Here is a 26551-nt window from a genome sequence, read left to right on the forward strand (position 1 = left end):
CATTCCCCAAATATGCGACAATACCAATGAGTTAAAATGCCAAATTAAAACCTTTTACAGACGATAGCACATTAAACTAATTTAGCTAGTTTTTATTTTAAAAGGATGCCAACGATTTTAATTTCACCCTGTAGGAATTAGGTAAAACAATTGGTAAACATTGCTAACATTTTTTCGGAGGCCAATATCGCATAATAAGTATACTCGTAGTTCCAAAATACTGAACTGTCCTATGCATGACATTGACAGTGGGGCGCCACCGTCAATACCGGATCGCTGGTTCCGATTTTTGCCATGTTGGAAACCATATAGTTGAACGATGGTAGCGCCCCCCTGTCATTGAGTTTGGTGGGACAGTTCAGCGTGGGTCATCTATAATTCGATTGATGTCGTCGTAAGTTGTATATGAAACTAACAGTGATGTAATAGACTCCGCAGTTTATACAATTTCCTATACTCGCTGTTGTTCGTCAGTAGGCGTAGTCGAGACACGCCCCTTTTGCATGAGCAGGATAGCGAATAGTATTGATTCGACTAGGGAAAGGTCCTTATGTATGAGGGATGATCAAACTCTATTGTCTTTCACACACCCTGATGGGAAGTTGTCTCTCGTTACATAAAAGTTTTTTTTCTGATTTCATTCAAATTGGATGAAAGCTTTCTTGGCCATATTCAAATAGCTTTTGTTAAGATACTAAACATAACTTTTTATGACATTAAGGCTGGATTGCACCATCTTACTTTAACTTTAAAAAACGTCATAAATCTATCAAACTCCATACAAAAACACCGGTTATCGTTATAGTTACGGTCAAAGTTAGGTGTTGCAGCTCAGCCTAAAACTTACATTACATATCTAAACTTAATTATGTAGCTTTTAAATAAAAGATATCGTTATTAATATTTTGTTATTTAATATTTTAATTGAGAATAAGATATTTTAAATTCCATTATTATAAATGAAATTGTTATCTAAATACATCCTTTCAAACTCACTTATTTTATCATACAAGATAATACAACAATAAAAAATATTTACAATGATACAACAAAAAATATCTAACATACGAAAAACACAATATTTTAAAAGTTTTCAATTATACACTTACTTGCTTCCATCTTTGGCCTCTTTATCTTTACCATTCATCCCATTCTGAGTCTTCCCATCTTCTTTCCCGTTCTGTGCTGGAGCTATCATCAGCAGGTTATTCCCATTCCTGTCTGCTATATTCCTGAACGGAATGTTCTGCCGCCATCTTGGGGAAAAGTAGTACTGATTCCTCAAAACCCTTAGATGGTCTTTCCCGAAGTAAACGTCTGGTCTACTCGGTCTTTGGCAGTTCCTTCTCATCAGATCCTCGTTCTCCTCATTCCCGTACTTGGGGTAGTCCATATCGTTACAGATCTTAGGTTTGGGGCAGTCTTCTTCGTTGTAATACGGTCTTTTGAGGCGCAGTCTCCTGGATTGAGGACTGTGGGGAGACTCGCACTTGATCGCAAGGTTGGCGGTGTTTTCCTTGTTCATTGAAAGACCGTGGTTCTTCTGCCATTCCAGAACTTCGCAGAGGAGGCCGATGTATCTGAAACAAATATTTTGAATAAGTATAACCGATAGGCGCTGCAAAATCCACAAAAAAAGACTATGAGGTTTTAATTTTTTAACCGCGCTCCACTTCATATCTAAACAGCCTGTAGCATGGAGCAAATAGCGTTAAACTGTCAAGATAACTACAAATAACTGGTGTTTTTTGGAGTTTGACAGACTTTTGACGTTTGTTAAAGTTAGATGGTCCAACCCATCCTTGTGTTTTACCTTAAAAATTACCTACCTACCCGTGTAGTTTTGCCGGGGTTTCACGGGGCTACCTACTTCGAACATGCTCGAGTGTAGTTCGTCATACAAACAAAGACCATAAACTTGGGTGTTAGGGAGTAGCCCTGTTTAAACTGTTATTAATCCTGGATGGTAATTAATGGATAGGGTCAATCTCAAATAAAATGGTAAAGACATACAAAAACAAGAAGAGAAGATCTTAAAAGTTCCAACCTGATAGCCATCCTCAAGATCTCGTTCTTCGACAGCTTCTTATCTGGTGGATGGGTCGGCACCAATCTTCTCAGCTCAGCAAAGGCACCGCTGACGTTCTGCTGTCGCCATCGCTCGCGGCAGTTGGTGAAGAGTTTCCGAGGAGGCCGTAGGAGGCAGGAGTTGAGTGCTGGGATATCGTCGGAGATGTTCTGCGAGAAGGGAACTGGATGAGTTCCTTTAGGATTGGTAATACCACCAGGATAACAAGAGATTGTGTTTTAGATAGTGACACTGATTGATATAAACTTGAAGCTATAACTAAAATTTCTGTATCCTTAAGGCTCGGTTTTGATTTATCTACGCGAAATGTTTTCTTCAACCATAAGATGTTCACTGTAAGGATTTTGAAGACTTTTAATTTGACTAGTCCTGCACTACCTGTATCTATGTTCGAATCCGCGGATGAAAAGTGGTAAAATAGACGTTTNGTCAATACCTAAATAACCGTTTGAGGTATATTTATGAAATTTGAAGCTGATGTATATCTTGCAAGTCTCAATACATGAGCCAAATTTGAAGTGTTAATGCACAGTAGTTTTTGAATGATGAGGAGTCAAAAGTGACACTAATTGGTTCGTCTAAATATACGCACGGTGCAGTCCCCTCCATGGAACTAGGCTTAACATGCTCCCACATGTCTATAGTGTTTGCTCAATGTTGATTTAGTCGATTTTATCCTGAAAGGAACATGTAAGACAACAATAAAATTTCCAATTTTACAGACCTTCTAGAGCAGATGCCGCAAAAACTATTCAAGATATAGAAAAACTTGACGGTCTCACCTATAGCAAATTGAATAAGCTTTTTTTGGTTCATAGTAGTCATGTCACTAGGACGCATAGTTTCCGAGGATTAAGCGAAAAACCGAAAAGTGGTACCTTTAAACCCCCCTCTCCCCGCCGGCTCAAGGGCTAAGGGCGGGGACTTCTGCTATGTTCACCACCTAACTAGGCTAAATAAAGTCCCGAGGTCAGAAATTGTGTTCCACGGATTTCTCTCTACACCGTCGTTAAGGCATTCATTGACTGGACTAANTCTCCTATATTCTTCTAGTTAATTTTGTTGCGGGTCCAATGACAGTTTAACTTTCCCCCGGGACAAACTTGAACTTCATTAGTTGGGTTTTTGTGGCGGTCAAGCTGTAGATCCTGGCTACACAGGAGTTACAGCAAAGGGAACGAGAGGTGGAAATAGTCCCGTAACCGTCATTCTGATGACAGACCATAAGAGGTGTCAAATTTATGGTCCGATTGTTAAAGCCATTTTAAGTAGTGATTTATGAAGCACGGAATCACCTCTTCGAAAAGCATGGTGATCCAAATGCGCAAGGTCCTAAACAAACTGAGCAACATTAATAAAAGCCTCTGTGGGTCGTGAGAGTCATATTTAATTTTTCTAGACCTTAAGAAAACGTCTAAAAGTCGAGACAAGAACTAATTATATATTGATACAGTGAGTATCAATTTAACTGCTTCTCTTTTAGTTACATCTCGCGTGCCTTTTTTTTTAAAGATTATTATAGCAATGTGTATTGCAAAAATTACTAATAGTCCCGTTAGACCCTCGTGGTAAGCTAAATAAGCTTGTGTTACGAGTGGGCTTATCACAATAGTCAAGCGGCGTTGGGATTCGAACCCGCCTTCCTCGGATCTCGAGTCGGCTAGTCCGACCCCTTCACCGTTTGGCTATCGTGACTAAGTGCCTTACCTACATCTGTCTGTTCAGTTTCTTTAACATCTTTTAAAATAAAAAAATACTACGCTAAAATCACATTAGCTGCTTCTCCCCTATTTTATTGCCCTTTCATCACCAAACCAATAAAAGATAACGTGCAATCTGCCACATTAAGCACCCTGGCGCGTGTTGAATCAATTGCTCCAAGATAAGTATTGGGGACCGGATTATAGAACTTATGGAGCATTAAGTCAATATAAGGCTTATTAGTTGACTTTCTCTAGAGGGGATTATACAGGGTGAAAATATAACAGTGACTGAGTTTCTTGCGCTGCTTCTTCTCAGCACTGCACTGGCCCATTTATTGTCCCGAAGCAGTGGTGGGGTTAATATTGGAATGTGTAAAAGTGCTTTTTAAAAGCCTGTTTGCAAAAATAAATGAGTTTTATGAGCTTTCATAAGTTTTTAAATCATTGGCATCCTTTAAAGAATATAAGACTCTACTCATGGTAGGTACAGTGCATTCCCCAAATATGCGACAATACCAATGAGTTAAAATGCCAAATTAAAACCTTTTACAGACGACAGCACATCAAACTAATTTATCAAGTCTTTATTTTAAAAGGATGCCAACGATTTTAATTTCACCCTGTAGGAATTAGGTAAAACAATTGGTGAACATTGCGAATATTTTTAACGTGTTCTATGTTCCGGAGGCCGATATCGCATAATAATTAATTCGATTGATGTCGTCGTAAGTTGTATATCAAACTGACAGTGATGTAATAGATGCGGAGTTTATACAATTTCCTATACTCGCTGTTGTTCGTCAGTAGGCGTGGTCTAGACACGCCCCTTTTGCATGAGCAGGATAGCGAATAGTATTGATTCGACTAGGGAAAGGTCCTTATGAGGGATGATCAAACTCTATTGTCTTTCACACACCCTGATGGAAAGTTGTCTCCTCGTTACATAAAAGTTTCTTCTGATTTATACGAGCAAAACAAAAAGTGGATGAAAATGACAGCTTTCCTGGCAATTTTAAATTAGATTTTTTTTGTAAATTAGTAATTTGTTATTACACAAATTACTAATAGTCCCGTTAGCCCTTCGTACTAAGCTAAATATGTTTGTGTTGCGAGTGAGCTCTCCACATAGACGAGCGGCGGCGGGGACCGAAGTCCTCGGATCACGACTCACGGGTCAGCCAGTCCGAACCCTTCACCGTTCGGCTATCGTGGCTTCAAGCTTCAGCTTTTGTAAAGAAACTAACTTAGTTATAACTTTTTATGTCAGTTTTAAACTTACATAAAATGATTATCTAGTTTTAAAATAAAAGATATCGTAATTAATATTTTGTTCTTTTATATTTTAATTGAGAATAAGATATTTTAAATTCCATTATTATAAATGAAATTGTTATCTATACATCCTCTCAAACTCACTCCTTTTATCATACAACAATAAAGATATTTACATTGATACAACAAAAAATTATCCAACATACAAAAACACAATATTTTAAAAGTTTACAATAATACACTTACTTGCTTCCATCTTTGGCCTCTTTATCTTTCCCATTCATCCCATTCTGAGTCTTCCCATCATCTTTCCCGTTCTGTGCTGGAGCTATCATCAGCAGGTTATTCCCATTCCTGTCTGCTATATTCCTGAACGGAATGTTCTGCCGCCATCTTGGGGAAAAGTAGTACTGATTCCTCAACACTCTCAGATGGTCTTTCCCAAAGTAAACGTCTGGTCTACTCGGTCTTTGGCAGTTCCTTCTCATCAGATCCTCGTTCTCCTCATTCCCGTACTTTGGGTAGTCCATGTCGTTACAGATCTTAGGTTTGGGGCAGTCTTCTTCGTTGTAATACGGTCTTTTGAGGCGCAGTCTCCTGGATTGAGGACTGTGGGGAGACTCGCACTTGATCGCAAGGTTGGCGGTGTTTTCCTTGTTCATTGAAAGACCGTGGTTCTTCTGCCATTCCAGAACTTCGCAGAGGAGGCCGATGTATCTGAAACAAATATTTTCAATGAGTCTAACCGATCTGCTGCAAAAAAATCCACCAAGAAAATAGACTTTATGAGGTTTTAATTTTTATTCGTGGTCCACTTCATGTCTAAATAGCATGGAGCAAATAGCGTTATACTGTCAAGATAACTACAATCATAACTGGTGATGATTTGATTTTAAGATTTTAAGATTTTTAACAGACTCTTGATGTTTGGTAAAGTTAGATGGTCCAAACCAGCCTTGTGTTTTACTTAAATTACCTACTTGTGTAGTTTTGACGGGGTTTTCACGGGGCTACTTCTACCAACTCTCTTCGCTTCCAAAAAGCAAGATACATGCATAAGAGCTGTTGCTCATCATATTGCTCATAAACAAATAAAGACCATAAACTTGGGCGTTAGGGATAGCCCTGTTGATTAAACTTCTGTTCAACTCTTAATGAACTCTGTGGTTATTAATGAATTGGGCTGACCCCAAATAAAATGGTAAAAAACACCCAAGAATAAGAAGATAAGATCTTAAAAGCACGAACCTGATAGCCATCCTCAAGATCTCGTTCTTCGACAGTTTCTTATCCGGCGGATGGGTCGGCACCAATCTTCTTAGCTCAGCAAAGGCACCGCTGACGTTCTGCTGTCGCCATCGTTCCCGGCAGTTGGTGAACAGCTTCCGAGGAGGCCGTAGGAGGCAGGAGTTGAGCGCTGGGATGTCGTCGGAGATGTTCTACAAGAAGGGAACTGGATGAGTTCCTTTAGGATTGGTAATACCACCAGGATAACAAGAGATTGTGTTTTAGATAGTGACACTGATTGATATAAACTTGAAGCTATAACTAAAATTTCTGTATCCTTAAGGCTCGGTTTTGATTTATCGACGCGAAATGTTTTCTTCAACCATAAGATGTTCACTGTTAGGATTTTGAAGACTTTTAAATTGACTAGTCCTGCACTACCTGTATCTATGTTCGAATCCGCGGATGAAAAGTGGTAAAAAAGACGTTTTATGTCCAACAGTAGGTAGTTCAATTGCTGAATTCAGGAGATGCTTTCCCGCAGTGGCCTGCCAATGCAATAGCTGAAATGCTATACAGAATATACATATGGTACATGGTATCGGAAAACGCAACGTAACCCACCCGTTGCTTGAACAGATTTACTCATAAAGGTAGCTTTTTTTTTATGTGATAGGAGGCATACGAGCAGACGGATCACCTGATGGTAAGTGATTACCGTCGCCCATAGACACCCGCAGACCCAGGGGCGTTACAGGTGCGTTGCCGGCCTTTAAGGTAAAGATACGCTCTCCTCTTGAAAGCTTGCAGGTCGTATCCGTCCGGAAACACCGCAGACGACAGTCCATTCCACAGTTTGGTTGTACGGGGTAGGAAGTTTCTAGAGAAACGTACTGTTGTGGACTGCCAAACATCTAAGTGATGGGGGTGGAAGTGCTGTCGGGTAGATCGGTGACGAAAAGTTGAAAAGCTGGATGAAGTTCGCTATGATGAATGCAATATGGAAATCATTGGGGGAGTTTAGCAGTGATGATGAAGATGGTACCTACCTGAACACTCCTGGGGATGTGCCTTTCATCATCACTGTCGGGCAGGCACAGGTCGTCGCTCAGCATCTCGCTGTCAGGCTCTTCGTCGGACGACTCCTGGTCCGAAGCCATCGAGGTTGGGTATACTGGTGGAAGACACATCATTATCATAAAACTTAACTCAATCTGACGACTCTATTTTCTACTTTTAAATGATTTTTAGTTAGAGCTAGGTAGTTACTTTGAGTATTATTTGGGGAACTCACAGTGACATTCCGCTATGATTAATAAACTAATGTTCAACTTTTTATCAGTAAACGGGTAAATGTGTTTTCCCGCAATTAGGCAATTCTTTTCCAAACATTTGTTTCTATACTTTCTATGAAGTTCTAAAGAAACGAAAAGATGAATTCTCTCATTTATTCATGTAGAATTGTAGAGAAGTACCTACCTAGAGAAAGTTTAAAAATCTTTCCGGGAAACCGTAAACACATCTAATTATTTAAGCCATTCTGTCGAAGTTTTTGTCTTTGTTATCTAAGATCATCATGGAACTTGTGTAAATGTTTGGTTTAAAGCCACTTAACTGTTGTCTGACCTCAGAAAGAGATTGACTCCGGTTCTTTGCCCATCGAAAAAATGATCTTCAATGATGGTCCAAGACGATGGTGAAAGAACGCATTTTGACATGATAGAAGAAACGTAGGTAGTAAATAGCTCAACTGCCTTGTGAAAGAACTTAATGATGTTATAATTATTCTTAACCACACACTGATTTGCTATAATTATCTCACTTATTACAACTGAAAACATTATTTTAATGTAATATTCGACTGAAATCAACTGTAGTCGGCGGATGCCTTATCAGCGGAAGTGCTATATTTAACAAAGCACTAATTAGCTTTACTGTTCTTCTAATAATAATATTCTTGTTTAATTATAATGCTTGTTGTTCCTTTAAGATAATACTTGAAGTTGTGTAGCTTTTGAATAGAGCTTTTATTGTTGTTTTTGAATTCTACTGTTGATTGTGTTGTTTGGTTCTTGATCTTTTCTTACATTTTATTTGTTGTGATCGTAGTGCTTGTATTGTTTTGATTTCTATTTGTTTTTGTTTTTAACATATTTTATGTAAATTAATGTCGAATGTGATGAATATTATCGAAGGGTCTCTGAGATGGGCTTACAAGTGGATGAAAAATCACTTTTGTTTGTGTATGCTTTGTAAATGATCTTGTCTTTTACTTCTCAAATGAATATCAGTTGAAATCGCAGCAAGAATGCATTGCAAAGTTGTATAGTATGTAATGTTGACTGAATTTTTATATGAATGATATAGATTTAAAACAAATAACATTGTTATTAGATGTTGGTATTAGATCGGTTAAAATGTGAGGATACTCTTTTATCAGCATAATCGTAACTTAAGTTCTTAGACAAAGATAAATAATTTTCATTTTTTATTTCTCTCGTTTTTCATTCAGGTAGAGTCATCCTATAATGTATGATTTTATTGTTGGTTATTCAGAACTAACTTCTGTAGCTCGAGTTTTAACTGGATGATTGTATTCTTAGTTAGCTGTAATCCTTGCCTTAGCTATATTTTCCAATTTTCTACAAAAGGATTAATTTTATTTATGGTCTTCTTAAAAATAACTTACCGTTAGTCCCCGTAATATCCGTCACGGTGGGCATATAAACAAACACACCACAAACACAATCAACGAAACACCACACTAATTAAACCCCTCCTTTTTATGTCGGTTAAAAATAACGTTGATCCGCCAAAGCTTGAAAGGCGACTGGCATAAAAAGTGATCCAAATTCGAATTTCAAATCGCAAATGCAGCTCTCTGATTGGTGGATGGGCTGAGTGCATCGACCAATGAGGGCACGAGGCGTGGTTGAGGGATTCCCTCTTGCATCCCTCTCCTCACATCCCTTTAGTTTTATTGTTGTGTGGAAAATGGAGGCCTTATCGCGACGCGCAGGCTATAGTAATTGGATTTGGGAGGTGTAAATAGGACTTGATAAAAGGCTGACGTAGAGATGAAAGCTATGTAGTCTTACACCCGTATTCACAAACGATACTTGCTTAAGTGAAGTACTTAGCAAATCGAACGCACAGCGTTGAATAGAGCTCTGTGAATGGTTCATGTGTGACCCTGTGCGTCCACGCGCACTGTGAGACCTCATAGTAATGTTTGTGGATACGGGCGTTATTTATTTCGTTCTGTAATCAAAGATAGATGAAAAAAAAAATGGTGGAAGAGTATTGGCCTTATATTTTTATTCAAAAACTTTTAGTTTTTAAACATGAAATGTTTACATCGTCCAGTGGTAAGATAGCGAGTCTAACGAGGGGTTTTAGATTCGAATCTCGGGTGTATTCCCAATTGGTTATGACATTGCAGTCTTTAATCTTCCTGATTTTCGGAACAAAAAATACGATTTCGGAGTAGAGCCATCCGTCGATTTTTACAATCGTTAATTACGCCCGTATTCACAAAAAATACTATGAAGTCTCACAGTGCGCGTGGACGCATAGGGTGACACACGAACCAATCACGGAGCTCTATTCAACGCTGTGGTTCCAATTTGCTGCTTCACTGAAGCAAGCATCGTTTGTGAATGCGGGCGTTAGTTTCAGTCAAACGGTGAATGCTGAACAAAGGCCTTCCGCAAGAATTTCCATAACGGCCGCTCCGCGCTCCCCGCATTCAGGCGTTTTCGACCTGCACCAGATCGTCGGTCCACCTAGTGGGAGGCCCGCTGACACTACGTCTTCTGACCCGAAAAAAATTAATTGGTGATTTCGTTTCATTGTAGATATATATTGGAAATAAATAAATAAATAAATAAAATAAATAAAATATCTAAACATAATTGGGGCATCAGTTGTTTAAATTTTGTTTGATCGTAGTGACGAGTCTCCCAGTGACTTGGCCCACTTTATGCATTTTTTATGCAGCAGGTATTTGACCACAATCGCACCTGATGTTAAGTGGAAAGGCATCGCGCCTTTAAAAGGCCCGGATTATAGTCTTCGGGAAAGACAGCGGCAGGCAACGAATTCCAGTCCCTAGCTGTTCGCATTATAAAAGAGTCATCGAAACGCTTTGTGCGAGCTGGTGGAATTTAATTGTCAACAATATAGGGATGGATGGTTGGCTTGGCCCTCGGGCTGAGTCGCTGGATTGAATTTTAAATACTTTTTCTTCCAGTACGTAACTTCTTTCTAGACTAGATTATTTCTTAAACACTGGCGACGGATTTAATGAAATGATAGGAAATAATTAGGATTTGGAGGGCAAGTTTTTTAAGCCACGGTCTGTTTGAGGCATTGTAATGTAACAGCCTTGACTTAAAAACTATTTAAGTGCAACTAAGGTGTAACTAAAAACTATATTTTCCTTACTTTGTACCTGCATTTTAACTTGTTTTTTTACCGAAACCGTTTGACTTATCAACCGGCAGACAGTGTGATTGAGTTTGTTGCGGCGCTTCTTCTTAGCACTTGCCAAAAGTTTGTCTCGAAGCGCTGGTAGGGTAAAAAGATTATGAGACATGTAGGTAGAGGCTCCCTAAGAGAAAAATATTTGACGATTTGTAATTACTATTTAAATAGTCTATCTATAGTTCTATACAAATAAAGAAACTTTGACTTTGACTTCCATGTTTAATAATTTTAAAAGATAGGCATTATTTTTTTTCTTTTAATTATTTTCTTCTATCAATAAACCAACTGTCAGTAGTACACAGGTTTGTAACGACAATCTAAATAAGACTCTAACATTCACGTAAAATACATAACAGAGCTGAACAATCTGGTATTTAGTTCATTGTTATCTACTAAACCGTTGTTTGTCACCTGTCATCCGCTTTGCAACGGAGGGAAGTCGAACCTTAACTTCGAAGTCCTATGTTCTTCTGATTAATTTCGTTGCGGGTCCAATGACAGTTTAACTTTCTCCCGGGACAAACTTTACCTTCACTGGTTGGGTTATTAGTAGAGATGAAACGGATAGTTGTTTGGCCGGATACCGGATACCGGATATCCGGCCAGCTGCTAGGCCGGATAGCCGGATATCCGGCGGCCGGATAGTTGGCCCATTGTCTCGTTGCATGTCGTGACGAGTTTAGCGCCGCACAGGTGCTTCGAACGCGATAGTAGACTAGACTAGTCACACTTTTCGAAAATCGAATCCGTCCGAATAGAATGTCAGATTTTGTCACTTTTCTAGGGGGCAGATCAATTCGATTTCGGTTGCTATCGTGAGTGTGTGAATGAATAGCGAAAATTAAATTAGTTTACTCGTTGTGTAATCTGACTGAACTGCATGCATCATGTCATCAGACCATCAGTGAAAAAAAGATCGCCTTTTTTATTTGGCAATATTTCGACATTAACAGATATTTATTATTTATGTATTCGTCATTAGAGTTATTCACTCACGCCCAGAAAGAGAAATTAGTTTTTTGAAAGGCCTTGTAACTTTGTAACTTTTTGGACTTTAAATAAAAGCAGTCATTATTATAAGCCATTTTATTGATATTTACCTCAAAGATTAATGTATTTCATTTTATTAATAGGAAAATGTCGTAGTTTTTTAATATCCGGTATCCGGCCGGATAGTGAGTTACTATCCGGTATCCGGCCGGATAGTAAATTTAGGCCGGATATCCGGCCTACCGGATAGTTACCGGATATCCGTTTCATCTCTAGTTATTAGCGGTCAAGCTGTAGATCCTGGCTACACAGGAGTTGCAGCGGTGGGAAAGAGAGGAGGGAATAGTATAGATATTTAGTTAAGGAACTATCGCAACATAATTGCTACGAACGTCTCATATTTACTACATTTGTCAACTAAAGATAAAATATACAAACGTTTAACAGTATACAAATAAATTGGAGATAATTTAAATACTCCACACGATAGTACTTTAGTATACAGCAATCGATCGGGCGCACCAGACGTGTAGCAAAAGTGAATTACGGAAATTTCGACTCTATGCCCGTGCACTAAGATTTATATTGCAATCAAAGGGACTATTATTATAACCCGGTCATTTAGAGAAGACAGTTGGACTATTGTGGATTGGAGTGTGCAGTGAAGTTTTGATTCGGTAGGATCACACGGTAATAACGTGGTTTTGTTTAAAAATAGTTTTAAAACTGGTTTGTGTTTTGTTTTTTGGTGTTTACGCAGCTGTTTTTAGTAAGTTGTGTCGTGTCTTTGGCATTTTAATCAATTTTATTTTTTAGTTACATGTTCTTTTAATTTAATTTAAACTTTGTAAGAAAAAAGTCACTTGAAATTCATTAACACATCACTATGCCTTATGCCCTTATGACTTACGCCCGTTTCCTATATTCAATCCTTGTCCAAATCCGGATTACAACTGTCACATCGAATTCAGTTTTAGATTATATTTCCAAATTGTTCGATGCATTTACACATTAATATTGTTTAAAATAAATAGTCTTATAAACAATATGTAAAAACATCAAAAACCGCAGATATTTTGGTCAAAAACATATTAAAATAAACTTTGATATACCAACATTGGAGCAATAAAGAATTTGAATTTGAAATTTGACAGTTGACAATCCAAATCCGTCCAATTTGGATTAGGATTGAATATAGAAATCCAGCATTAGTCTCTACCAGCTCTATGGCATTTATCCCATTTTGCCTGTTTATCTGTATGTGAAATAAGTTTTGAAACATACATAAATATTTGAATAAAGTTATGTAAGTTATAAAACCCATGGTTATCATCACACTAACATCTTGGCTTTGGCGAGATTCGAATCTGCTACCTTAGATTCTATTATAGTTGGGTATCGAACCACCAGTCTGACGGTTGTCAAAACTAACGTGTCCCTATGGACTGTTGGTTCAAAAAAACATTTGACCCAGCCGGGAATCGAACCTAGAACGCACCACGCGATTTCGGGTCTAACATTTCGTGTGTTTTCAACAAATACCTGGTGCTATACTAGAACCGACGATCTGGTGAAGGTCGCGGGAGGTGCCTGGATGCGGGCGGCGCAGGACCGGTCTTTGTGGAAATCCTTGAGGGAGGCCTTTGTCCAGCAGTGGGCGTCATTCGGCTGAATCGAACGAACGAACAACGAATACAATGTTTTTATGTTTAAAATACTACGAGCATGCGCACGCTCACCCATATTCTAATCTGCCAAAAGTATTTGTGTTTTAATGGCTCTCATTTGTGGGTTGTTGACCTATCATTGTTATTTTGTATAAGATCTGTATGATAAATTTTATTACGCCTTTTCATTTCCTCAATAGGTAATAAAATAGTCAATAAATAACGTAATAACTATTAACGATATAACGATTACAAAATAAATTTTCTTCTACGTCTTCCGGTCCGTGGTCGCCACTCAAGAACTTTTCAGCTCTACGAGCTATGTGCCCCTCTCACTACCACTTGAGTTTAGCAAAAATGTAGTTTGTATCTGTTAAAACGACGTTCCTCTATTTGGTCTCTTTATTATTACAGAGATAAAGGGTTGCTTATTATTTATTATTGGTTTTGGGCCTTCATTTGCGCCAGCTCGACCAGGTTTGATCTATTGTGGCAGCCCTTGTTTTTAGAGTTCACTGNCGGATCTCCTCATTTCTGATTCGATCACGCAGGGAAACTCCAAGCATGGCCCGCTCCATCGCCCTTTGGGTGACCTTGAGCCTTCTTATGAGGCCCATAGTAAGCGACCACGTTTCAGATCCATAAATCAACCCTGGCAACACACACTGCTCACGGGCGTTAGTTTCACTCAAATAGCGAATACTAAACAAATGCAACCCGCAAGAATTTCCATAACGGCCGCTCCGCGCCGCCCGCATCAAGGCGTTTTCGACCTGTACCAGATCGTCGGTCCACCTAGTGGGAGGCCTGTCTAAACTACGTCTTGTGACCCGAAAAAAAATCATTGATGATTTAGATTTGTTTTGATTATAGATTTATCTATAGCTTAATATAATTGGGGCATTCTAACAGCAATTAGTTGTTTACATTTTGTTTGATCGTAGTAACGAGTCTTCCAGTGACTTGGCCCACTCTAAGTCACTGGATTGAATCTATACTTCTATACTAATATTATAAAATAATGCGAAAGTAACGTCTGTCTTGCTTTCACGCCTAAACTACTGAACTGATCTTGATTAAATTTGGCATAGAGATAGTTTGAGTCCCGGGAAAGGACTTAGGATAGTTTTTATCCCGGTTTTTGAAACAGGGACGCGCGCGATAAAGTTTTTCTGTGACAGACAAAATTCCACGCTGGCGAAGCCGCGGGCGGAAAGCTACTTTTTAAATATTTTTTCTTCCAGTGACTACTATTTCTTTCTAGATTATATTATTTCTTAAACACTGGCGACGGATTTAATTAAATGATAGGAAGTAAGATTTGGAGGGCAAGTTTTTTAAGCCACGGTCTGTTTGAGGCATTGTAATGTAACAGCCTTGACTTAAAAAATATTTAAGTGCAACTAAGGTGTAACTAAAAACTATATTTTCCTTACTTTGTACCTGCATTTTAACTTGCTTTTTTATCGAAACCGTTTGACTTATCAACCGGCAGACAGTGTGACTGAGTTTGTTGCGGCGCTTCTTCTTAGCACTTGCCAAATGTTTGTCTCAAAGCGCTGGTAGGGTAAAAAGATTATGAGACATGTAGAGGCTCCCTAAGAGAAAAATATTTGACGATTTGTAAGTACTATTTAAATAGTCTATCTATAGTTCTATACAAATAAAGAAACTTTGACTTTGACTTCCATGTTTAATAATTTTAAAAGATAGGCATTTTTTTCTTTTAATTATTTTCTTCTATCAATAAACCAACTGTCAGTAGTACACAGGTTTGTAAAGACAATCGAAATAAGACTCTACATTCACGTAAAATACATAACAGAGCTGAACCATCTGGAATTTAGTTCATTGCTATCTACTAAACCTTTGTTTGTCACCTGCCATCCGCTTTGCAACAAGGAGGGGGGAAGTCGAACCTTAACTTCGAAGTCCTATGTTCTTCTGATTAATTTCGTTGCGGGTCCAATGACAGTTTAACTTTCCCCCGGGACAAACTTAGCCTTCACTGGTTGGGTTTTTATTGGCGGTCAAGCTGTAGATCCTGGCTTCACAGGAGTTGCAGCGGTGGGAACGAGAGGAGGGAATAGTATAGATATTTAGTTAAGGAACTATCGCAACATAATTGCTACTAACGTCTCATATTTACTACATTTGTCAACTAAAGATAAAATATACAAACGTTTAACAGTATACAAATAAATTGGAGATAATTTAAATACTCCACACGATAGTACTTTAGTATACAGCAATCGATCGGGCGTACCAGACGTGTAGCAAAAGTGAATTACGGAAATTTCGACTCTATCCCCGTGCACTAAGATTTATATTGCAATCAAAGGGACTATTATTATAACCCGGTCGTTTAGAGAAGACAGTTGAACTATTGTGGATTGGAGTGTGCAGTGAAGTTTTGATTCGGTAGGATCACACGGTAACAAAGTGATTTTGTTTAAAAATAGTTTTAAAACTGGTTTGTGTTTTGTTTTGTAGTGTTTACGCAGCTGTTTTTAGTAAGTTGTGTCGTGTCTTTGGCATTTTAATCGATTTTATTTTTTAGTTACATGTTCTTTTAATTTAATTTGAACTTTGTAGGAAAAATGTCACTTGAAATTCATTGACACATCACTATGCCTTTTGCCCTTATGACTTAGTCTCTACTAGCTCTATGGCATTTATCCCATTTTGCCTGTTTATCTGTATGTGAAATAAGTTTTGAAATATACATAAATATTTGAATAAAGTTATGTAAGTATTATAAAACCCATGGTCATTTAGTCGGCCGTTTGGTGTAGTGGTTCAGAACGGACTACTATGCCGAGAGGTCCCGGGTTCGATTCCCGGCCGGGCAGAAATTGAAATGATGAATTTTAATTTCTATGACGGGTCTGGGTGTAAATATGTATAATAATTATGTATGTATTTAATTAAAAAAAAGTATATAAGTAGTATATCCGTTAAGCTAGCACCCATAACACAAGCATTGAGTTGCTTACTTTGGGGCTAGCTGGCGCTGTGTGAAATTGTCCAAAGATTTATTTATCATCACACTAACATCTTGGCCTTGGCGAGATTCGACTCTGCTACCTTAGCTTCTGTTATAGTTGGGTATCGAACCACCAGTCTGACGGTTGTCAAAACTAACGTGTCCCTATGGACTGTTGGTTCAAAAAATATTTGATCCAGCCGGGAATCGAACCTAGAACGCACCACGCGATTTCGGGTCTAACATTTCGTGTGTTTTCAACGAATACCTGGTGCCATACTAGAACCGACGATCTGGTGAAGGTCGCGGGAGGTGCCTGGATGCGGCCGGCGCAGGACCGGTCTTTGCGGAAACCCTTGGACAAAGGCCACCCTTTGTCCAGCAGTGGACGTCATTCGGCTGAAACGAACGAACGAACAACGAATACAATGTTTTTATGTTTAAAATACTACGAGCATGTGCTCATGCTCACCCATATTCTAATCTGCCAAAAGTATTTGTGTTTTAATGGCTCTCATTTGTGGGTTGTTGACCTATCATTGTTATTTTGTATAAGATCTGTATGATAAATTTTATTACGCCTTTTCATTTCCTCAGTTGGTAATAAAATAGTCAATAAATAACGTAATAACTATTAACGATATAACGATTACAAAATAAATTTTCTTCTACGTCTTCCGGTCCGTGGTCGCCACTCGAGAACTTTTCTGCTCTACGAGCTATGTGCCCCTCTCACTACCACTTGAGTTTAGCAAAAATGTAGTTTGTATCTGTTAAAACGACGTTCCTCTATTTGGTCTCTATATTATTACAGAGATAAAGGGTTGCTTATTATTTATTATTGGTTTTGGGCCTTCATTTGCGCCAGCTCGACTAGGTTTGATCTATTGTGGCAGCCCTTGTTTTTAGAGTTCTCTGCTTAGTCCCGTTGAGTATATAAATTTCCAGATTCTTTGGAGCGTGATATCTGCTATCTCATCCGGGTGCATGATGTTTCGCCCGAGATGGATACTTCTTTTGCTCATAAGCGGGCCGCATGAGCAAAGAACATGCATGGCCGTTTCTTCTTCTGTATGGCAGAATCTGCACAGAGTTTCCTCGGTCATGTTCATGTTCGATTTGTGTTTGTTTAAGGGTTGCTTATTAAAGCTGTAAAAATATAAATCTGTCTTAGACTAGTGAATAGATGTAGCTGTGATGTACTAATCGGCCAATCTGGAAATCATTGGGGGAGGCCTATACTCAGCAGTGGACGTCCTGTGGCTGAAATGATGATGATAAAGCAAGTTTCCCAAGATTTTGAAGAGAAAAATTAGAGTTGACAACACACTATAGTATTGCAAAATCAGACCTAATACTATTAGATAAGATATTATCACATCTATTTCCACTCTATATTTTATAAGCTCAGCGGCTATCCTAGTTTTAATATCACTGCGATCCCTTTCTATTGTGATGGCCGTTTTACAATTCTCCAGTCTTGCATCCATTAGATAGTGCTTTATATTTTGGGGGGCGATATTTCTTACTTCATCTAGACGTGTGTGATTAGCGCCCGTATTCACAAACGATGCTTGCTTATGTGAAGCTGCAAATCGAACGCACAGCGTTGAATATAGCTTTGATTGGTTTGTGTCCACGCGCACTGTGAGACCTCATAGTAATGTTTGTGAATACGGTGTGTGATAAGTTAGCATTAGTTGAATAAGGGAATTAGAAAAAAATCAAAGTACATATTGTACTTACGTGTACACTAATTTAATTTCACGATAGAGGCGAAAAAAGTAGAAAGATTTTATAAAAGCTTAAAACAGTATGAACTTTTTTAACAATTTCAGGCGCTTTTATACCTACTCTATGTATGATTATAATAATTTGTGGGGTATTTTTTACTCTTTTTGTTTTGATTTTTACGGAGCATCCACAGGTAAGACATGAATTAGATAACAAATCGTAACATACGAGTACTTACATCATGCAGAATCTTCCGTTCAAACAAGCAAAGTACAATAAACCCTGTGGGTTAACTAATGACAATAGAGACAAATCAATATTGTCTCTCAGATATAACATGCAAATGTTTGTGTCATAGAGAATTAAAACAAATAAAAACAACAAAACGTGTCTTTCAGTTAAATCTTCGATACTACCGGCAAATAATAGTTAAGTGTCTGAGACAGACCCAGTGGGGGCAGATTTTTCTGTTCGGTTTGGTTGGTGGTAGGGCTTGTTCTAAGTCCGCCTGGCTAGCTACCACCATCTTACCTAAGTCTGTCGCCATAACAACAATGTTAACAGCATTGTTGTGTTCCGGCAGTTAGAGGTAAGATAGCCAGTTCCTCCGTGGTTGAGGATTCCGGGTGAAGCTCGCTTCCACCTTCGGCCTGATCATCACTTACCATCAGGTGAGATACAGGCCAAGAGCTTCCTCGTTGTGGATAAAAAAAGACTACCCATTTATGACTCACAGAAGTAATAAATAACTTAATACATAATGCAAGCTTCATCGACGACAGGTGTGGATAGTCTGAGGTATTATGTAAAACTATCTTCACTTCAGGTAGGGCATATAAAATCAAAAAATCAAAAATCATAATTATCTTTATTTGTTTAGACTAATTAAATTAGTACTTGCAAATCGTCAAATGCTCTTAAGGCGGCGCTTCGAGACAAACATTTGGCAAGTACGCAGAACTGACGGCCGATGAGACGGCAAGATTCTGGAGTGGAGGCCACGTACCGGAAAGCGCTGATTGTGACGTCTACAAGGTAGACCTCATAAAGGTTTCGCGTTCCATTTCAACCAAAATAGTAAGACACGGGTCTTAACGCGACGTTTATTAATGAGTTACATGTTACATTATGTACTCACAGCTTCTCCTTTCGGCTGCTTAAAGTAGACTTCATAAAGGTAGCAGGAAAGCTCTCGATGCAGACCGCTACCAGCGGGCGATGTGGGGAGGCAGTGGACGTCCTATGGCTAAAATGATGACGATCTTCACTTCATGATTCTCGAATGTGTCCACCACGTCTTGGCTCATGCACATCTTACCAATTGATGGACCGATGCTCTCAAAAGATGGCTGGCAGTAGCTAGGTACAAATACAAACAAACTCAGCCACAAGTCACAAATTATGAAGTAAAAGACTCATCTGAGGCGCTCCTTGATAGGCTACATCCAACAATGACGATGATATTTAGGCTCATACGATGAAAAAAAAATGCCCACTCACTAATCTCTATCGAAAGATTATGAAGTGTCCAATATTAGTTCAACACAACCACGAGGGGTCGCCGTGAATGAGTCAACGTTCTCTAATCAATGACGACTTGACAGTACACACTTGTGTATAATGCACTATCGTGTGTACAGTCACGGAATGAAAAGGTTCGTCAGTTTTCAAATTGATTCCTTCAACGAATCGCGAGCACATATTACCTTTTGAAACTATGTTACAGAATAATCTCGAGTTAGAGAAAGTAATCTTTAACTGTTCATCAGTAAAGTTCAAAATTATTCAGATCAGAGTTGTTTGACGATTTATCTTGTCAAGAAGATTAGATTTATAAACTAAAACCTTCTTGTTGGTTCAACCTGCCATTATTATTTCTATTAAATAAAAAAAACTATTGTCAATTGGTCAATGTCATCATTGCATTGTGATTGCACTGATGGGATAGAAAAATAAACAATCAAAACCTTATTCATTAGCAAACGTCATATTTATTTAAATGTTAGCAGCACTGTTTCTTGCACTGTTATGTTGGCAGGTTTGACTCTTTAAGTACCTAGTGCAAGCGAAAACCGACACTAAGGTGACGAACCTTTTCATTCCGCGACTGTACATACACGGAAGCGAACAATATTTACAGACTTATGCAGTAACTAGCGGCCGCCCGCGACTTGGTACGCGTGGATCCCGTTTTACCCCCTTCATCTATCTTACGTGGTTTAATTTTTTTCATACAAATGTTTTTTTCCGCTATCTCCCGTTCCCGTGAGAATTTTGCAATACCCTGTTGTAACTAAGCTTTAAGTTTACTAAGGCACCTGCATGCCAAATTTCAAGCGTCTAACTTAAGCGGTTTAGATTTTTCATACAAAAGGATTTTCCCGCTATTTCCCGTTCCCGTGAGAATTTCGGAAATTCCTTTCTTAGTGCACCTCTACGGTACCTAAGCTACATCCCTTCCAAATTTCAAGTGCCTACGTTTAGCCGTTTAGGCTGTGCGTTGATATGTCACTAAGTCAGTCAGTTTCTCCTTTTATATGTATATGTATTTAGATTGTCCCGTGTCTAGTAATAAGATTAAATTGTACTCGATCCTTCCATAATGTTGAAAGCGCAGCGTAGGACGTCCACCTACAAGGTGGACCGACCAACTCATAAAGGTAGCAGGAAGGCGCTGGATGCAGGCCGCTACCAACCGCTCATTATGGAAATCATTGGGGGAGGCCTATGTTTAGCAGTGGACATCCTGAGGCTGAAATGATGATGATCTACTTGGAAGTTCGATAGAGCTGCATATTATTATGAACGTTGGTTAACCATGGCAAAAGAAATAAAAATATGTTTTAAAAGTCAGTCCTAGATTCTAAAAAGTGCTCTATGACAAGCCAGAATGTGGTTAATAAAACAATTTTAAAAATGTTTATTAATGTTAACTGATATTAGTTTAATTACGTTGTGGTTATCATTATTAATCTTCTTAATTGACATATCATTAACTAAGCTATTATGTTTTGTAGTCATTGTAATTTGTATCTCATAAGTTACAAAGCACATTTCTTCATCTGTCATCTGCTTTGGAGGAAAGTCGAACCTTAACTTCGAACTCCTCCTATGTTCTTCTGATTAATTTCGTTGCGGGTCCAATGACAGTTTAACTTTCCCCCGGGACAAACTTGACCTTCACTGACGGCTGAGTGTGAGTTTTTTTCACACGCACTCACTAGTGAGCGCGTCAAAAGATGACATTAAATGTATGACGGATTGTACAGCGCCCTTGGCGGGAAACTTTCAAAAACTAAAATTTTCATACTTTTTTTTAAACGCGCTAACCAGTGAGCGCGCTTTGATGTAAACTCACACTCAGCCCACTGGTTGGGTTTTTATTGGCGGTCAAGCTGTAGATCCTGGCTACACAGGAGTTGCAGCGGTGGGAACGGGAGGTGGGAATAGTCCCGTAATCACATTTCTTGTCACGCCACGACTTCTACGAGTATTTGAGTAGAAAATAGCATAGGTGATTATTGGGTTTGTGATATGAATATCTATATCTATAAAAGTGAAAGGTCACTGATTGACCGACTGACTCACTCATCAAGAAATCTCAGAAACTACAAGTGCTAGGAGTCTCAAATTTTGCATGCGGGTTCTTTTTGGAACGTATGTGCTCACTAAGACGGGATTTTGCAAGATTCAACCCCTAAGGGGGTAAACGGGATCCACGCGTACGAAGTCGCGGGCGGCCGCTAGTCCTTAATATTGATATGAAAGGCGTCCTTTAAGTTTCTATCCTCTCTAGTGTTTACAATGAGTAACAAGCACTTCTGTCCTACTTATAAGTCAATGATATGTTTCAGTTGGTTATCAAAGGATGTCTTGTATTTACTTAAACGTGTCATAGATTATTGATAATGTACAGGATGTTGGGCTATTCTGTCCAAAAACTTCATTCGATCGATCATCAATTGATTATAATTTATTCAATCTCAGTCTTTTTCTTGAATAATTTATTCATTCTTGAATAATTTGAGAATCATATGCCATCAAATCATCTCATCATCATCATCATCTCAGCCATAGGACGTCCACTGCTGAACATAGGCCTCCCCCAATGCTTTCCATCAAATAAATGTCGCTATTATGAACGGTTGGTTTTACACAGGTGTTTAAAGTCAAAAAATTGCTTTAATTGACAATCATTGCACCTCTGTCCCTATTTTATTACAATAACTAATAATATTTAACACGTTTCAAGAATTAATCATGCATGTAATAACTCCTGAAGTAGGCCTTATTACAGCTCATCTATTAGATAAAATAATAAATTACTNAGATTAGTCTATCACTAGATATGCCTATGGCCTCGTTTGGAAATCGATAGTTAGTGGTATTGAAAATGAAGAGAAATATCTGGAGGAGCCTTCGTTCGTTTCAGCCAAACGACGACGAATAAAAAGCCTTATTGAAAAAATATAAATGATATTGATTACTTTAGCCTGTTTAGGTAAATAATAGACTCAAATATAACAGAAGAGCTTGGCAGAGCTTAATGGGATGTATAAAAGCACTTTAAGAGCCTCATTGCAGAAGTTATATTATGACTTGTCATTCTTCTATGGTGCATATTTTTAAGGTAACTGACATGTAAGTCAAAAATATCTAAGACTGTGGTATTAAACCGCCGTGTTGTTCCAGTAAAATATAATTAAATAGGACTAACCCCACTCTTCCCGTGAATGTCGTAAGAGATGACTAAGGAACAGGGTTAGGATGCGCACCGTGATAAAATCATTTCGTCGATTTTAGACGACAAATGTATTGGCTTATCGCGTAAAAACGATAAAATGGCGCGATAAAAGTTTATCGCGCATCCTAGGCTTTTAATAAGCCTCCCCAACCCGTTTGGCCAGGTGGGGAGGAGTCTATATGACCTAATGAAGATGATGATTTAGAAGACATTGTAGGTATATCACATCGACTTTATGACATCATGACTTGTTTTGAGAAGAAAGTTAACGTACCATCAAATTACGTCAATGCTCGTACTATGAAAAACAGAACAATTAGTAAGAAATGTCATGCTTCAAATGCATTAGTAAGACTTCAAAACAATGCTGTAGAAAATTAGTATAATCTTTATTATACATGCCTCATTCTGATTGAGCTTTTAATACAAGGCAGTAAAGTTGAAAATGGTTTATCTAATCCTTTTTATCTTAATCATAGGGCATATTATGCGCTGGATTATCACGTGTTTTATGAATGACATTACAGGGTGTTCAAAGTGTTCATATTCATATAATTAAACTAACTAAACTTTATCACGAGGAGATAAGGTTCAAATTATTATGTTGATTACTAAATACTTTGTTTATCAATACAATGTTGTAAATGTTGTAATTAACAGTGTTTGCATTAGAAAGGAAAGCATTTACAACTTTTAATCGTTAGTACTCAGAACTGACGGTCGATGGGGCAGCAAGGTTCGGGAGTGGAGGCCACGTACCTACCGGAAAACGCAGCGTAAGACATGCACCCAAAAGGTGGACCGACGACCTCATAAAGGTAGCAGGAAAGCGCTGGATGCAGGCCGCTACCAACCGATCTTTGTGGAAATCATTGGGGGAGGCCTATGTTCAGCAGTGGACGTCCTACAAGTGAAATGATGATGATGATGATGATGAATCGGTATTGCTTAGGTACGTTGCTTATTCGAATTGCGTGTGAAGCCACAGGCAGAAACTAGCTTATAATATTTCTAGTTCTTTACATTTCTGCTATGACAAATCTAATATTTCTATTGTACTGCTGACCATGTATAATGCTCATTATACTTTGAATAATTGCGATTGTTAGCACGTGGCGTTCTAATAGGTATTTGTCATAGTGATCTTAGGATCTTATATTCTACTAGCGGCCGCCCGCGACTTCGTACGCATTGATCCCGTTTTACCCCCTTTGGGGTGGAGTTTCGTAAAATCCTTTCTTAGCGGATGCCTACGTCATAACATCTACCTGCATGCCAAATTTCAGCCCGATCTGTCCAGTTGTTTGGGCTGTGCGTTGATAGAGCACAATGTCAGTCAGTCAGTCAGTCAGTCGCCTTTGAGTTATACCAGAGTTATACGTATTTAGATAGGTCTAGCCCTTAACTCAGTCAGTGCCTGAGTAGGGTTGCCAGGCGTCCGGCTTTAGCCGGACATGTTTGGCTTTTTAGGGGCTTGTCCGGCCAAATATTGCCTTGTCCGTCCTGTCCGGCTTTTGTTAGGCTTTTTATTTAGTTGCCGCGCCAGGCGAAAGTCGAGCCACAGAATCATATGAAGCACGCATTAGGATGTTGGTTAGCAACCGATGTAGAGAGTACCCCCCCCCCCCCCGTCACATGTCCGGCTTTTAGGGTAAAATGTCCGGCCAAATGAAGCACAAAGTCCGGCTTTTGTGATTTTGGACCTNAAATTACTTAGTATATCACTAGATATGCCTATGGCCTCGTTTGAAAATCGATTGTTGGTGGTATTGAAAATGAAGAGAAATATCCTAGAGCCTTTACAGTGACAAAATAAGATTCAAAATATGATAGAAGCGTTTGGTAAAGCTTGAATAGGACGTGTAAAGCGCTTTTCCAAAGCCAGATTGCAGCAAATAAATGACTTTAGTAGATTCTCAACCTTTTTTTAGTAATTTAAAAACTAAGACTGTGGAATTAAGCAGCCGTGTTGTTCCAACAAAATATAATAGGATCACCCTCACTCTTCCTGTTGTAAGAAGTGAAGTGACTAAGGGACAAATACGCGAATATCAGCCGGGCTAGGATGCGCACCGTGATAAAATCATATCGTCGATTTTAGACGACAAATGTATGGGCTTATCGCGTAAAAACGATAAAATGGCGCGATAAAAGGTTATCGCGCATCCTAGGCTTTTTTGAATAGGCCTCTCCAACCCGTTTGGCCAGCGTGTCCTCCATTTGCCTCTGGTAAATTATAGAGTTGTGCTCTTGCAGTATAGTCTAAATCAGTGTTTTTCAACCATTTTCAAGAAAAAAAATTTTGGTGACCCCCCGACCGTTCGCTTTTTACCCGACTGCACCAGAAGGAAGGTTATGTTTTTCGAGTTTATGTATGTACATTTCTTTGGCACGGCCTACAGCCTAAACGGCTTGACCGATTTTAGCGTGAGTGGTGTCGTTAGATTCGTCTTGATTGTGAGAGTAACACTAGCTATATTAAAGTTGAAAAAAATCAAAATGGTGGATTTTAGGCGCCATAATGTCTTAAAAAAACATTTTTTTTCCCCAAAAATTTACGCAGTGATTTATCAAAATAAAGGGCTTTTTGAGTAGTTTACAAAAATGCACGTTATTTAACTAAAAAGATTAAAATAAAATTATTATCGAATAAACAAAAAACCCAACCGCGCAAAAATGAACCAAAATAACAAAAACAAGACAACTTAGTGTTCACAAAATGCAGTCGGAGGCATCAAATACATCACCAACAAAAGAATTAGTCATTGATTATAATCAAATCAAGATAATTATCTTTCCAGTTCACCCCTACGCAGTTGTCAAGCTTTTTTGTTTTCATGCCTTTTACAAAGATGTTGTAGGGAACGAATTCTTTAATCTATACAACATTTATGAATTTGCATAATTAGATTTCGGATAAATCTAGCTTTAAAACTTTACTGTTTTTTTTACTGAGGTAGTTTTTACGACCTCTCGCGACCCCCCTATAGAGACTTCGCGACCCCCCAGAGGGTCGCGACCCACAGGTTGAAAAACACTGGTCTAAATGACCTAATGATGATGATGATTTAGAAGACATTGTAGGTAAATCACATCGACTTTATGACATCATGACTTGTTTCGAGAAGAAAGTTAACGTACCATCAAATTACGTCAATGCTCGTACTATGAAAAGCAGAACAATTAGTAAGAAATGTCATGCTTCAAATGCATTAGTAAGACTTCAAAACAATGTCTGTAGAAAAATTGTATAATCTTTATTATACATGCCATTCTGATTGAGCTTTTAATACAAGGCAGTAAAGCTGAAAATGGTTTATCTAATCCTTTTTATCTTAATCATAGGGCATATTATGCGCTGGATTATCACGTGTTTTATGAATGACAATACAGGGTGTTCATGTTCATATAATTAAACTAACTAAACTTTATGACGAGGAGATAAGGTTCAAATTATTATGTTGATTACTAAATACTTTGTTTATCAATACAATGATACAATGTTGTAATTAACAGTGTTTGCATTAGAAAGGAAAGCATTTACAACTTTTAATCGTTAGTACTCAGAACTGACAGCCTATGGGGCAGCAAGGTTCTGGAGTGGAGGCCACGTACCATATGTCCACCCACATGGTGAACCGAAGACATCAT

At 38.5% G+C, this 26551-nt stretch overlaps 2 protein-coding genes across 3 annotated transcripts in view; one reads left to right on the forward strand and one right to left on the reverse strand.

The window, feature by feature from the left end:
• Positions 1-980: 980 nt before the first annotated feature.
• Positions 981-9133, reverse strand: LOC114360144 (Helix loop helix protein 3B). 2 transcript variants are annotated; one of them, XM_028314728.1, is made up of 4 exons: positions 8981-9133; positions 7341-7465; positions 2048-2238; positions 981-1580 (listed from the first exon to the last, which is right to left on the reverse strand). In XM_028314728.1, exons 1-4 carry the CDS (start codon positions 9012-9014, stop codon positions 1106-1108), a joined length of 825 nt encoding a protein of 274 aa, XP_028170529.1. In that variant the 5' UTR covers positions 9015-9133; the 3' UTR covers positions 981-1105. The 2 variants fall into 2 exon arrangements, with proteins under 2 accessions (XP_028170529.1, XP_028170528.1); XM_028314727.1 differs by lacking the exons at positions 981-1580; positions 2048-2238 and adding exons at positions 5125-5781; positions 6313-6503.
• A 6557-nt stretch (positions 9134-15690) lies between these two features.
• The window catches only part of LOC114360139 (uncharacterized), a gene marked incomplete at its 3' end in the record, with an annotated part of 52850 nt that continues 41989 nt past the window's right edge, over positions 15691-26551 (forward strand). The window contains exon 1 of the mRNA XM_028314719.1: positions 15691-15870. The remainder of the gene's footprint in view (positions 15871-26551) is intronic.

Source organism: Ostrinia furnacalis, unplaced genomic scaffold, assembly GCF_004193835.3.
Source record: "Ostrinia furnacalis isolate ACB-3 unplaced genomic scaffold, ASM419383v2 OfSCF4906, whole genome shotgun sequence".
Taxonomy (NCBI): Eukaryota; Metazoa; Arthropoda; class Insecta; order Lepidoptera; family Crambidae; genus Ostrinia; species Ostrinia furnacalis.